This window comes from Corvus brachyrhynchos, unplaced genomic scaffold (assembly GCF_000691975.1).
Source record: "Corvus brachyrhynchos isolate BGI_N302 unplaced genomic scaffold, ASM69197v1 scaffold280, whole genome shotgun sequence".
Lineage (NCBI taxonomy): Eukaryota > Metazoa > Chordata > Aves > Passeriformes > Corvidae > Corvus > Corvus brachyrhynchos.
In genome coordinates, this window is record NW_008236198.1 from 995556 (window position 1) to 1008442 (window position 12887).

Consider the following 12887-nt stretch of genomic DNA (forward strand, 5'->3'; position numbering starts at 1 on the left):
CGTGTCCCCTCACGCCCGCCGTGGCACGACTGGAGTCAGGGTGTCCCCTCAGGTCCTCGGCGGGAACAGAGGATATCCCCTCACGACCCCCATGGCAGCGCAGGGACCGGGGGTGTCCCCTCACGACCCCCACCGAGGGGATCATCGTTATAATTCCCGTCGCTGAATGCCGTTCGTTGTCCCTCAGCTCTCGGGGCGATGTGGAGCCCGGCCCCGCTGTGCGCCCTGGGCCGGCGGCGCCCCGGCCCCTCCGCGCCGCTGCAGCCCCTGACCCGCCTGCTCCAAAGGGAATATGGGGAACAACCCCCGACCCGCCTGCTCCAGAGGGAATACCGGGAGCTGCCTCTGCCGAGGCAGGGCTGGGGAAGGACGCACCACCTGCCTCCCAGCCGATTTGTGAGTAATAAACCCAAATCCAGGCGGCATCCCAAAACATTCCCAGTTCTAGATGGACGTGTCCCCGCCGTGTACCGACATGTGTTTGAAGCGAATTTAAGGAACAGCGAGGCTGTGATTAACAGGTAATAAACCGGTTTTGTGGGGTTTTAAAAGTGTTGCTACTTGTAACATGGTGTGAGAGTCACTTACGGGCACTTATGCCCCATGGAACAACGTAGCTGCCCCTGGATCCCTGGCAGTGTCCAAGGCCAGGTTGGATGGGGCTTGGAGCAGGTTGGGACAGTGGAAGGTGTCCCTGCTCATGGCAGGGGTGGCACTGGGTGAGCTTTAAGGTCTCTCCCAGCACAAACCAGTCTGTGAAGCGTTGACTGAAATACCCAAATCGAGGTGCAAACTGTATTTAAAATAGCGCTATGTGTTGTTTTGCATATATTGCCAAGAAGTACTTTTTCCAGACCTTCCTAACATTTGTTTCGTGTTGCGTTTTGAATGCAAAGACGTAAATGGTGACTCACACACTCCTGACAAAGTAGGGGATGGGTGCTGCAATCCATCGTGATTTACAGATAAAACAGGAAAATGTGTTTTATGTGTTTGTCCTGAAAGATCAGATGGCAAAATTGCAAAGGCCTTTGTTCAGGGGAGTGATCCACGAGCTGGAAGCAAAGCTTTGGAAAACACACTGTGCCCTCCTGTGGTGGCATTGAGGACATGATTAAAATCCTTAGCTTTGTCCTCCGGAGTTTTTCCACCCTTCACAGTGTGCGGGGAGCCGCACTCGGATCATAGTGCTATGTGAGTCTTTGTGTCAAACAACATTTACAGTTAAAGGTAGTGCATCTGGGGGAAAAATGTGTTTGAGATAAAGGGAGAACTTGGTTTATTTAAGACCAAAATTGAGATTTGTTTGCAGTTTATTCAGTTTTTTACCTATACACAGTGCTGCCCTGACAATAACAATAGGTAATCACTTCCTCCTTGTGACACTGCAGTGTTCCCTGCTTTTAGTATATCTTCCAGATTTAGTAATTTATTCTACTTCTCAGTTACTGATTTTTGTCAGATAAATTTGTTGCAGGAACTGACAGAGGAAGCTCTTGGCTGGATTCTTCTGTGGAATAGTTGGAACGTGGAGGTTCATGCTGAATTAGGACAGACACATTATGATAGCCTCATTATTATATATTATATTATTTGCTTTATTAAACAGTTTCTGGATAACAAAAGTGAAATGCTTGCTTAATCTGGAAATGTGACTTTATCTTCATTTTCATGCCATTTGTGTGAAAACTGGGCAATCTATTTAAGTTCAACCTGCTAAAGGGTAGCTTGTAAGGAGAGTGGTTTGGGTCAGGAAGGACCTCAAAGCCCACCCAGTGCCACCCGTGCCATGGGCAGGGACACCTCCCACTGTCCCAGGCTGCTCCCAGCCCCAATGTCCAGCCTGGCCTTGGGCACTGCCAGGGATCCAGGGGCAGCCCCAGCTGCTCTGGGCACCCTGTGCCAGGGCCTGCCCACCCTCCCAGGGAACAATTCCTTCCCAATCTCCCATCCAGCCCTGCCCTCTGGCAGTGGAAAGCCATTCCCTGTGTCCTGTCCCTCCAGGCCTTGTCCCCAGTCCCTCTGCAGCTCTCCTGGAGCCCCTTCAGGCCCTGCCAGGGGCTCTGAGCTCTCCCTGGAGCCTTCTCCTCTCCAGGTGAGCACCCCCAGCTCTGCCAGCCTGGCTCCAGCGCCGAGGGGGTTCACACGCGACGCAGCTCCGGGGCCTCCTCTGGACAGGGCAGGTTGAGCTTCTCATCCACCAACACCCCAGATCTTCCCAGGGCTCTTCTCCATCCATTCTCCCCCGGCCTGTGTTAGTCCTTGGGATTTTCCACCCAGGACCTGCACTTGGCCTTGTTGAGGTTCTTCCAGCCCCACCTCTCCACCTGTCCGGGTCCCTCTGGAAGTCATCCGTCCCCTCCAGCGTGTGACCGCACCCCACAGCTCTTTGTTCCCATGAACCGAAACTTGGTTTTTTCCATCAGATACTCGGAACTGCTGGAGAGGGTGAAGAAAGGAGGGGGAGAAAACGCCGTCCTGCGGCACACGCAGCGCAACAAGAAGCTGTTCGTGCGGGAGCGCCTGAGGCTGCTCCTGGATGATGGGGATTTCCTGGAGCTGTCCCCGCTGGCAGGGCTGGACATGCCCTACGGGGATGTCCCTGCTGCCGGCTGCCTCACTGGTAATGCCTGGCAATGGAATGCTGGGGGGACTGGGAAAGGAAAAGGGGAGGAAAAAGGATGCATGGAATAAGGTTAATGGGATATTTTAGTATCTTAAGTGCTTTCCTAGGAAAAGTGAACACTAGTTTTATCCAGTTCTTATTCCCAACAGGGAAGAGTTCAGCCACTGCTGTATTGTTATTCTGGGAAATCTGGGTGAAACCTTTAAAAAAAATCTCTTTCATTTCTTCTAGATTTAGTAATTTATTCTATTTACCAGCTACTGATTTTCATCTCAATAAATGTAGGGTGACGTGTCAAATCAGCTATTGCCTCTTAAAGGAGAGGGGACAAAGTTATGGTGAGAAACAGGAGCTGTGACATACATTTTGAAGGGTTTTTCAAATCGTAGACAATTGCATTTTCTATTCAAACATTGTCTCTTTAAACTGGAACAGCTCTTCAAAATGAAATTTCATTGAAATTCAATGAAATTCAATTTCATTCAATATCAGTGAAATTGCATTTCGAAGAGTGGTTCCAGTTTAAAAAGTAGCTAGAAGAACAGTATGAAAACCTTTTTTTTTTATCACTGATTGTTGTATTTTTCAGTTTTATAGGGGTAGTTTTTAATTGCTTCCCCTTTATCTCAAGGGTTGGGAGTCACAGTGTAATTTTTTTGTTACATTGTCACCAGAAGCAAGTAAATTTATTTGAGGTTCTGTCTTCTGTAATTTAGATTCTTTTTTTACAATACTGTTATTCCAGAGAAGAGGGTAGATTTCTTCCCTGTGTGATATTTTCAATTTAATTTGGAGCTTCTTGATGTAGCATTACTGAAAAAAACTCCTGAAAATATTTGCCCCCCTTGTTTTGTCTGTTATTTTAGAGAGTCCTGATAAATATCTGTGGTACCACTTTCAGGAATTGGCAAAATCTGTGGGGTCTGGTGTGTCTTCATTGCAAGTGATGCCACTGTGAAAGGAGGAACAATTTACCCAATTGGAGTGAAAAAACAATTAAGAGCCCAGGAAATTGCCATGGAGAACAGGCTGCTGTCTGTGCACCTCGTGGACAGTGGGGGAGCCTTCCTACCCCTGCAGGTACTGCTGGCACCTCTGCAGAGCAGAAAACATCAGTATTTATTTCATCACTTGGGCTAATCTTGCATCTCCCGCCTAATCAGAGATCAGAAACTCCAGTGAGTGTGCTGAACTGCCTTTGTGTCTTTAGTAAATGAGAACATGGTGTGAGGTGTCTATTTTCATTTCACAATCCTTAAAGTATTCTGTATTTTATTGTCCTGTTTGTGCCAGTGATGCACTGAGCTCTGTGGCCTTTAAAAGCGGAGTTTTTGCAATTCTGACTGCAAAGTAAGAATTTGAACAGGATCTTTTGCAAAATGCAGAGATCATCCTCTCATGGAGACTGTAGTTGTTCTCTCTGCACACTGAGGGCAAGCACACAGGAAAAGTTTTTACCTGGAATTGTATCCAAAACTAAGAAAAAAGGAAAGTGCTGAAGGCATTTCACAGATAAAGTAGAACCACCACCCTTCCCTTCTCTACATTTACAGTCAGTTTGTGTAGAATATATTGGTTTCAGAAAAAATCACAAGATTTAACCTCTGCTTTCAAAGCACATGGGTATTTTGGGGGCATTTGACAATGTATAAAGGAATAAATACCATAATGAATGGTATATATGAAAGGTTTGGGAGTGATTATTAATGGTGACCTTCCCAGTGTCACTTTTGGTGCGTTTGGGAATGAATGGAGTGAAGAGGAACCATCAGCTCTTGTATTTAATATTAAAGATCCCTTTTTCTTTTCCCTGTCCCTCAGTCAGAGCTGTTTCCTGACAAGCTGCACGGTGGCAGGATTTTCTACAACGAGGCAATCATGTCTGCCATGGGAATCCCTCAGGTACTGTGGCATGGGGAGTGCAAGGGGGTGTGGGAAAGGTACAAATGGGTCGTAAATCTTGCTCCTGCTGGTATTTCTGTCTCTGGTTTGTCCTCCAAGCTGGGATTTAGCACTTTCTGCATTTCTGAAACAACTTTGGGCTTTGGTTTTTGCTTTTCCTGTCCCCTCTCCAGCATGGCTGTGGTTTGTGTCCCCTCAGGTGGCCGTGGTGTGTGGCTCCTGTGTTGCTGGAGGTGCCTACGTGCCCACCATGGCTGAGGAATCTGTGATCATAGATAAAACTGGGACACTGTTCCTTGCTGGGCCACCCCTGGTGAAAGCTGCTACAGGGGAAGATGTCTCTCCTGAGGACCTTGGAGGAGCCATGCTTCACTCACAGTATGTGGAATATTCTCAAAAATAGGGAGAGAATTTGGCATGCTCGGCTTTAAAGGAATGTGGCACTGGCATTTCAGATCAGGGCTAAGAGTGGAACCTGTGGTTACACTGGTTTGCCTTCTTGGGTTCAGGGGTTTGGGTTAAATCGGTCAAATGAAAGTAAAATTAGGTTATTTGTGGGGTGAGGCAGGGACTGGACAAGTTGGATTTGGATCTCTGTTATTCCACATACTTTTTGAACAACTTCAGGCAAGTCATTTCCCCTGTGCCTCACAGGGAGCAGTTACAGAAGAGTGATGCTATCTCCTCTTTTCCAAGTGTTTTCCAGAATACACATAGCTAACCCAGCTATGCTACATGGAATACATTCCTGTCTTTATATCTTGGCTGCAACCACTTATTTTGAAACAATTCCTGAAGTTTGTTCTCCTGATCTCCATTTTTGATGTTGTTTGCAACACCAGCATCATGAAAATAAATTCAAAGGTGTTTCTTTAAGAAAAGATTAACACAAGTCACAGGGAAGGACTTCAGCTCATTCATACAGAACCAAATCACACAGTATTTCCACAGGGCATTTGGAGAGTCTCAGCTTTTTTCCTAGGGTTTGGAATTTCTCTCAGAATTCAGAACTCATTAATTCAATGCTAATTAATGTCTCTCTCTCCTAGAGTCAGTGGCTGCACTGACCATTTTGCACCCTCAGAAGAGGAGGCCTATGAGTGCATTCGTAATGTTGTCTCCACCTTAAACTGTGAGCCAGTGCCAGAGGAGGACAGGGATCATGACAGTCCCCTGTACAGCCCTGAGGAGCTCCTGGGGCTGGCACCACTGGATTATGGCTGTACTCTTCCTGTCAAACTGGTAAGGGATTTCATTCCTCCATCCTTCCCTCTGATCTATCCCACAGCTCCAGGTGTTATTCTGAATTATTACCTCATCTGTTGCCAACCTGTCTTAAGCCTGCAACTAAGCAGGGTGGCAACTGTTTTGTGGGACTATAGAAAATATTTAACCTGAAATCCTGTTGGAGATAAAATAACCCCAGATTGTGCCAGTGCTGCCCATCTTTTTCCATGCACTTTTGAGATACTTTATGTCAGCATGTCTTGCACTGTGTTGGCTGCCTTGGGAACATATACCCTGTTAATATCTGGTTTTCTCTTCCCCTGCCTTTTTGGCTTTTTCCAAGTATTCAAGATTGTGTCTTGTAAAAGAAATGGTGGAATTACTGACTGAAAAACAACACAGCTCAAAATAAACTTGTTTGAGGCTGGGACACGTGCTAACGCTTAAGCAGAGACATGCAGAGCTGCCCACACTGTTTTCATTGTGTTCTACGTGAGATTTAGTCTCCAAGGATGTGAATCCAGTATCTTTTCCAGTGGTAAATCCCTGCACTTGAGGGAATTGACTGTAGAAAGCTTTGAAAGCAGCTTTTAACTGTGTTGGAAGAAAGCATGAGCCATATGAACCAAGCATTTCTTGCACAAAATCTGCGCACACTGGGAGTTGGTTTTTGCTTTTTTACATTTTTATGCACAGGAACAACTGTGCTTTGTAAAACTAAAATGATTTTGGAGTTGGCCTTTGTCTTAAAAATACACAGTTGGTAATTAAACCAAACACAAATTGGATGGTTTTATGGTGCATATTGAGTATTTAGCAAGTCACCCAAAGACCCTCTGTGCTCCTCTTGCATAACTCAGGTCTGCTACTATTTGAACAGAGCATTTCTTTTAGCAGAACTCTCCTATTTTCACTTCCTTTTCTCTAGTAAACTCTGTCTATTCCTTTGCAGATTCTGAGCCGTCTGGTGGATGGAAGCAGATTGCAGGAATTCAAGGCTGCTTATGGAACAACATTAGTGACAGGATTTGGCCATGTGGAAGGGTATGGCTGGGAACAGTCACCATCCAAATGGATGGGCATGCATTTCTCAACAGCTTTTGTGTCCTCAGCAGGTTTTACACCATTCCAATCATCTCTAGGGTTCAAAAGGGAGAATCATGGAATTGTTAAGGTTGGAAAAGACCTCTCAGATCATGAGTCCAACTGTCCATGTTTGTTCTGTAGGCACTTGGTGGGGATAGTGGCCAACAATGGGGAGCTGGCTCACGATGCTGCTCTCAAGGGCAGCCACTTTGTCCAGCTCTGTGGCCAGAGGGGAATTCCCATCCTCTTCCTCCAAAACACTGCTCCGCAGCCAGCAGGGCCTGCAAGCATCTCACAGGTATGGCAAGTGTATTAAAATATATTTCAAGCAACTTCTAGTTCTTGTTGTGCTTTTAAAAATTTATTAACTGTTAGGAAAATAATTTTTCAACCACTGAAGCTTCGTAATGTCTTTGCTAATGATTGCTAAGATTATGAATTTGCTAAGATTTAAGAACATTCTGATTTGAATTTTAAGCAGGCCTGGATGCTGATATAAAGTGATACTCTTCAGTTAGCAAGGCAGGCTGGAAAACTTGGAATTTGGAATGCTTTTGACATTGAAATACAGCTTATTGATTCCTCTGATAACTCTGCACTCCTGAAAATTGGCTATTTCTCTTTTTAACGTGAAGGCAGTAAAGCTCAGTAGGTTTTGTCCTGGACTAGGGAGAGTAAAACATCCATTAGATTCCAGATCTGTTTCTGCAGAATTGTAAAAAAAATGAATGATTTAGAAATACAAGTTTGGTGGGAGTGGAGGGAATCTAGAATAAAGTCTTAAAGGATCTAAAATAACCTATTTTCATTCCAGGCAGAGGCTCATTCCAACAGGCTGAAAGCCCAGGCTTCCATGATGGCTGCAGTTGCCTGTGCTGCTGTTCCCAAAATAACCATTGTCATTGGAGGCTGTTTTGGGAGTGACAGCTACGTCATGGTACGGGTGGCACCAGCCCGGGGCTTGGGGACACACCTGTCACACTGCTCAAGTGTCACTGCATTTCTAAAACACAGCTGGGTAACTCGAGCTCTGAACTAATATTTAAGTAAGAAGTGCAACACGATATGTGATTGCTGAAAAGTAATCATGGAAGAATTAAACATGGAAGTGCTGAGAATTCAAAATTAAATATTAAAATAGCACTACTGAAGGCAGTGGGGAGGGTGGTGGTTCCTAGCACAGGGTGTCTGTGCTGAGCCAGGAGCTGTGTCATTAATGCTTTACAAATCCACCTGTGTTCCATTCTGCCCTGCCCTTGGCTGTGCCATCCCACAGACACCCTTTTATGATTCATCTCAGTGAGTTTGTGCCGTTCTTTGGGTTTTTTTCTTGTAGTGTGGGAGATCATTCAGTCCAAACTTTCTGTTCCTCTGGCCCAATGCAAGAGTTGCTCTTGTGGATTCTCGACATTTCCCCACAGTCCCACCAGCTGGGGCCTGGACAGGAGAGGAATTGGAGCTGAAACAGCTGAAGGCAAAGTAAGGACATGCAATATAAACCTTACAGGAATTTCATTGTTAGATTACCCACTTTTGTTCATCTTACAGAGCAACACATCCCAGACTAATGAAGCAAACATGAATCTACTGGAAAAATACTTTAAATTTCCGTGTAATTCTATGTCTTTCTGTTAGGATCTTCCCATTACTGCAGAATGGGCAGCTCTGTTATTTGCTGGTTTCTGATTCATTTTAACAGCAGTACTGCCCATTCTCTTCAGATGGAGGTATTTGCCTGTTTCATCTGTAGGTTTTTTTCACTGCTCTACTGTTTTTATTGTGCTTTTAAGCCTGTTCTATTCTCTGCCCTCTCCAGGCTAGAGGAAGAAAGCAGTGCCTTTTACTCCTCTTCCAGAGTCTGGGATGATGGGATCATTCTACCTCAAGACACTAGAAAGGTGGGTTTTCTTTTTAGGCCATTTTATTCTCCAATCTCACAAGGGGTGATCATGACTCACTCAAGGTTGGCAGTGTGCTGTTTCCAGACCTGAGGCTGCCATTTCTTACTCCATGAAATTTATCTCTGTAATTCTCATCCTGTCTCTTCTCCATTAGTTTACCCAAAAAGTTTCTCTTGAATTCTGGTTACTTGACCACAGCATTTCCTCACTGAGCCACTCCTTTACTTTACCATAATTTGATTCTGCATCTGAATCCTTTTTTTTCCCATGTAATTACCCATATCTTCACTCTTTGAAGTTCAGGCTCCTCAAATTCCTTTTGTTTCCATCCTTTTATCCTAGGATGTTGCTTTTTGTAATTTTCTCTTCCTGCTTTTAATTTGCTGTGTACATTTGGGATGTCTCCCTGCCTTTTTATTGATTTGAAATTGGCAGACATCCCTCCTTCCATTAGGTTCTTTCTGAAAGCTGCTGCCTTTGTTCTTTTATTTTTCCTTGTTAGATTGTTTATTAGCAATAAAAATGTTCTCTGCACTTCTGAAATTTGTTTACTTGAAGATCTCAATCTGTCCTGGTTTCAGCTGGGTTAAATCACAACACAACCCTTCTAAATATGGTACATATTTATGGAACTATGTGGATGCTAAATATTTTCATGGAGTTTACGGGAACTTTGATAATGGGAGAGCACCAAGAACAGTTTTTTTAGTCCTAGAGCCCTGAAATTCCCACTTTATGGGCTACACATGAAAATATGTGAGAGTTGAACTGTTCATTTTACCGTGTTCAGTGTTTCACAAAAAGAAGGAATAAGTAAGTGCAGAACTAGTGAGTTTTACTGGGGTTTTTTGTTTGTTTGTTTGAGGCTCATTGTTTATACTGTTTTTTGTTTCTAATTAGGTGATTGCCCAGTGCTTGGAGATCATGGAACAGAAGAAGTCCCAGGCTGTGTCTCCCTGTTCCTATCCCATCATCAGGATGTAACTGCAGCCCTCTCAAACCAGAACCCTCTGTCAGAACTCTGAGTGTAAAGATTTTCTAATTCTTTGATACCATTAATAAAAATGTTGAACAATTGAAGACAAACAAGAATCCCAGATTTTAAATCTACTAGCAGGAAATTTTTATTTTCAACTGTAGCCTCTTTTAACATCAGCTGAAAGTTTATTTTGGGAGAAGGAAGGATTAAACTGAACATCTGTAGCACTCTAAGGAAGCAAAGTCAGCCCAAGGCGTAACAATTGCTTGATTTTTTCATGTCCGTGTTTTAACATGAAATCCAGAAATCAAGGAACTGCACTTGGACAAAAGAAAGGGGAAAGGGCAAACACACAAGGGAAGGTGTGCAGTTTGCAGCCTCAGTGAAGAACAAAACTCTACCTTGCCACCCACTTGGGATTCCCAAAGCAGCTGTGGAAAGGCTCCACTTGGATTGCTCTGAGGATACTACAGCAGTGACCAGGATGGTATTTAAATCCATAATCCTTCAGTATAGGCTAAAAATTCTTGATCATCTAGCAGAGCACAGCCTGTAGTACACAATGTTACCACATGTAAAAGTGTTGAGGTTACTCTCTGCTCTTTCAGCATCTTTCACACTGCTGCAGCTACAATGTTTTATTTTGCATAAACAAAACCTCTCCATCACCCCAAACTTGTGGTTTAATGGGAAATAATATCAAAGGGTGCATTTAAAAAATACCTGATTAACCATTTTGAAGAATCATCAACAAGACTGAACTGCTCGATCTGAGTTAAGCAGCCCCACAAATGCAAAGGGCTGTGGAAGGAGTTTGGGTCACCTGTAAATGGAGACTGCACCTTTTGGGAGCTGGAAGAAGCCTGGGCCAGGTGTTGCTGTCTGTGGTCACGCTCTCTTGAAGCACCCATGGAATGTCACGGGAATCATCACCTCCACCTCAGCCCTGGCCACCTCGCTCATGTCTTTGGCGTTGAGGATGAGGAGGAAGGCAGGCTTGGGTCCCACCCCTGGGCTGATCACGATGCTCAGCACCACCCCTGCAAGGTGAGAACACAACAGGTGTGGCCCAGCTGGGTGTGGGCTCTGTCTGACCCCGGCTGGGCGCGGTGAGAGCAGCCCCCTGGTACTCGGGGTACTGGAAATCCTGGGAGTGGTGTGTGACCATCCCTCCTGAGGGACACGGGCAGGGATACAGCACAGGCTGCCCACAGAAGCTGTGGCTGTCCCAGCCCTGGAAGTGTCCAAGGCCAAGTTCAAGGCTTGGAGCAGCCTGGGGTAGTGGAAGGTGTCCCTGCCCATGGCAGGGGGTGCAACGGGATGAATTTTAAGGTCTCTCCCAGCCCAAAAATTCCATGATTCTAGTTTTAATTTTGCCATGTTTTCCTCAGAAATTTACCACCAGTGTTAGCACCTGTCCCATCTCATCCAGGAGCTGCCTGCAGGCTCTGCCCTGCCCAGCTGTGGCACAGCCCTGCCGCCAGGCTGGTGCCATCTGACACAGCCCTTCCCAATCCCAATGCCAGCAACCCCACCAGCATTACCATCATCTTCCTCCAGCGCATCTGGGTGGGAAACGAAGATTGGCTCCGACGGGTACGAATCCGGCTCCTGCCACACCCAGGTCTCCTTGGTTTTAACGTTCAACTTGCAAAGCTAAAGGTGAGGAAAACCCAAAACCCCAGAGCTCAGAAATACTCTTTGTTGTCCCCAAATTAAAGCCATCCCCCAGTGGCTGATAGTTACCCTGTCTGGGACAAAGTGGTTCAGCCCCAGCCCGTAGGTGTACGTGTACGGCTTCCCACCGTACTTCCCGTAGTTGATCTGGGGGAATTCAAAGGCTACAAGGAAAAATAAACATATAAATGCTGAGGATTAGTGGGACACAGTGTGCAGGCAGCACTTGTGTTGCTGTGGTCTGGGGGAGCTGGGGTGTCATTGTACCGTGACGTGGCCCTGAGAAAATCACCTCTGGCTCCAGCCAGATGGTCTCGTCGCTGCGCAGCGTCGCTGTAGCTGTCGTCAGGGTGACCAGGTTCTTCCCTGTGTCAGCCTGTGACAAAGAGAAATACCCTGGACATTGGAGAAAATTTTCAGTTTATTTGCACAGAATTGTATCAAACAGCACTGAACAGGGAAAGCAGCAACACACGGCAGAGCCTCAGCGAGCAGCAGGAGGCGACTGCTGCCGTGTTCTTGGCAGTGCTGCAAGAACTGTCCTGTTCCTCAGCCTAAACACAACTTTCCTCCCTTCTGAAGGCCTTCAGAGGTTTCATTAAGCACTGCCACGTGGGCTTGCACTTCTCACTTGATCCACAGCCCAGTGAGCTCTCTGAGCAGCTCAGTTGACCAGCATCCCTGGCAGCCCTCGGCCCACCCGCCGGCCACCATGAGCGGGCTCATGGAAAGGAACTCAGCAGCTGCCAGCCAGAGAGCTCTGTCTGTGCCAGGCTGGCAGCTGCAGGGACCTCACACTGAGGGCTGGAGGATTTAACCACTCATGCTGGTGCTGTGGCTGCTCCCTTCTGCGCTATCAGCAGCTCTGGGATGAACTGCTGCCCCACAGGCTCTGCCATGAACAGTAACATATGGAGTCATCAGAGAGTTTGGGTTGGAAGGGACATTAAAGCTCCTCTCATTTTCCTTGCCATGGGCAGGGACACCTTCCACTAAACTCAGAACTCCACCCAACCCAGCCTTGCACACTTCCAGGGATGGGGCAGCCACAACCTCTCTTGGCAACCATATAAATAAACTAGAAAAACACTGATCAGCTAAAGAAAATACAAAGTTTCTCTGAAGGCCCATACTTCAAGTTTCCCCTCTTAATCAAAATGCTGAATTTGGAGTAAATGGGGACAGGAGCCCTGGCAGGGAGTGGTGCTGCCTCCAGTACCTTGTCGATGCTCAGGGGCAGGACGTATCTGCGGGCCTCGGGCTGCGGGGCCTTCTCTGCGTGCCGCTTCACCTCGTCCCAGTTGCCCCGTAAGTTGGCCAGGTACAGGTAATTGTAAACAAACTCAAACCTGCACAAAACAGCATCACAGAGAGAAACACAGCTGGACTTTGCAAGTGGGGGTGAAGTGGAGGTGTTTTCTGCCTAAAATTCTGTAGAATCATAGAATGGTTTGGGTTGGGAGGGGCCTTAAAGTTTATCTCGTCCCAG

The 12887-nt window shown here is 46.2% G+C and overlaps 2 protein-coding genes across 3 annotated transcripts in view; one reads left to right on the forward strand and one right to left on the reverse strand.

The window, feature by feature from the left end:
- Positions 1–10: 10 nt before the first annotated feature.
- Positions 11–9822, forward strand: LOC103621797 (methylcrotonoyl-CoA carboxylase beta chain, mitochondrial). Its single transcript, XM_008640655.2, has 12 exons — positions 11–521; positions 2427–2623; positions 3528–3706; positions 4448–4528; positions 4728–4906; positions 5578–5770; positions 6708–6799; positions 6983–7139; positions 7656–7778; positions 8178–8320; positions 8658–8739; positions 9643–9822. The coding sequence occupies exons 1-12, from the start codon at positions 199–201 to the stop codon at positions 9724–9726; spliced, it is 1833 nt and encodes a 610-aa protein (XP_008638877.1). The 5' UTR covers positions 11–198; the 3' UTR covers positions 9727–9822.
- Positions 9823–9841: 19 nt separating this feature from the next.
- The window catches only part of RPE65 (RPE65, retinoid isomerohydrolase), a 7624-nt gene continuing 4578 nt past the window's right edge, over positions 9842–12887 (reverse strand). For both annotated transcript variants that reach the window (XM_008640528.2, XM_008640536.2), the window contains exons 10-14: positions 12618–12747; positions 11666–11774; positions 11468–11562; positions 11266–11377; positions 9842–10761 (exon numbers count right to left, since the gene is read on the reverse strand). In XM_008640528.2, the coding sequence (XP_008638750.1) occupies positions 10610–10761; positions 11266–11377; positions 11468–11562; positions 11666–11774; positions 12618–12747 (598 nt within the window). In that variant the 3' untranslated portion in view covers positions 9842–10609. The remainder of the gene's footprint in view (positions 10762–11265; positions 11378–11467; positions 11563–11665; positions 11775–12617; positions 12748–12887) is intronic.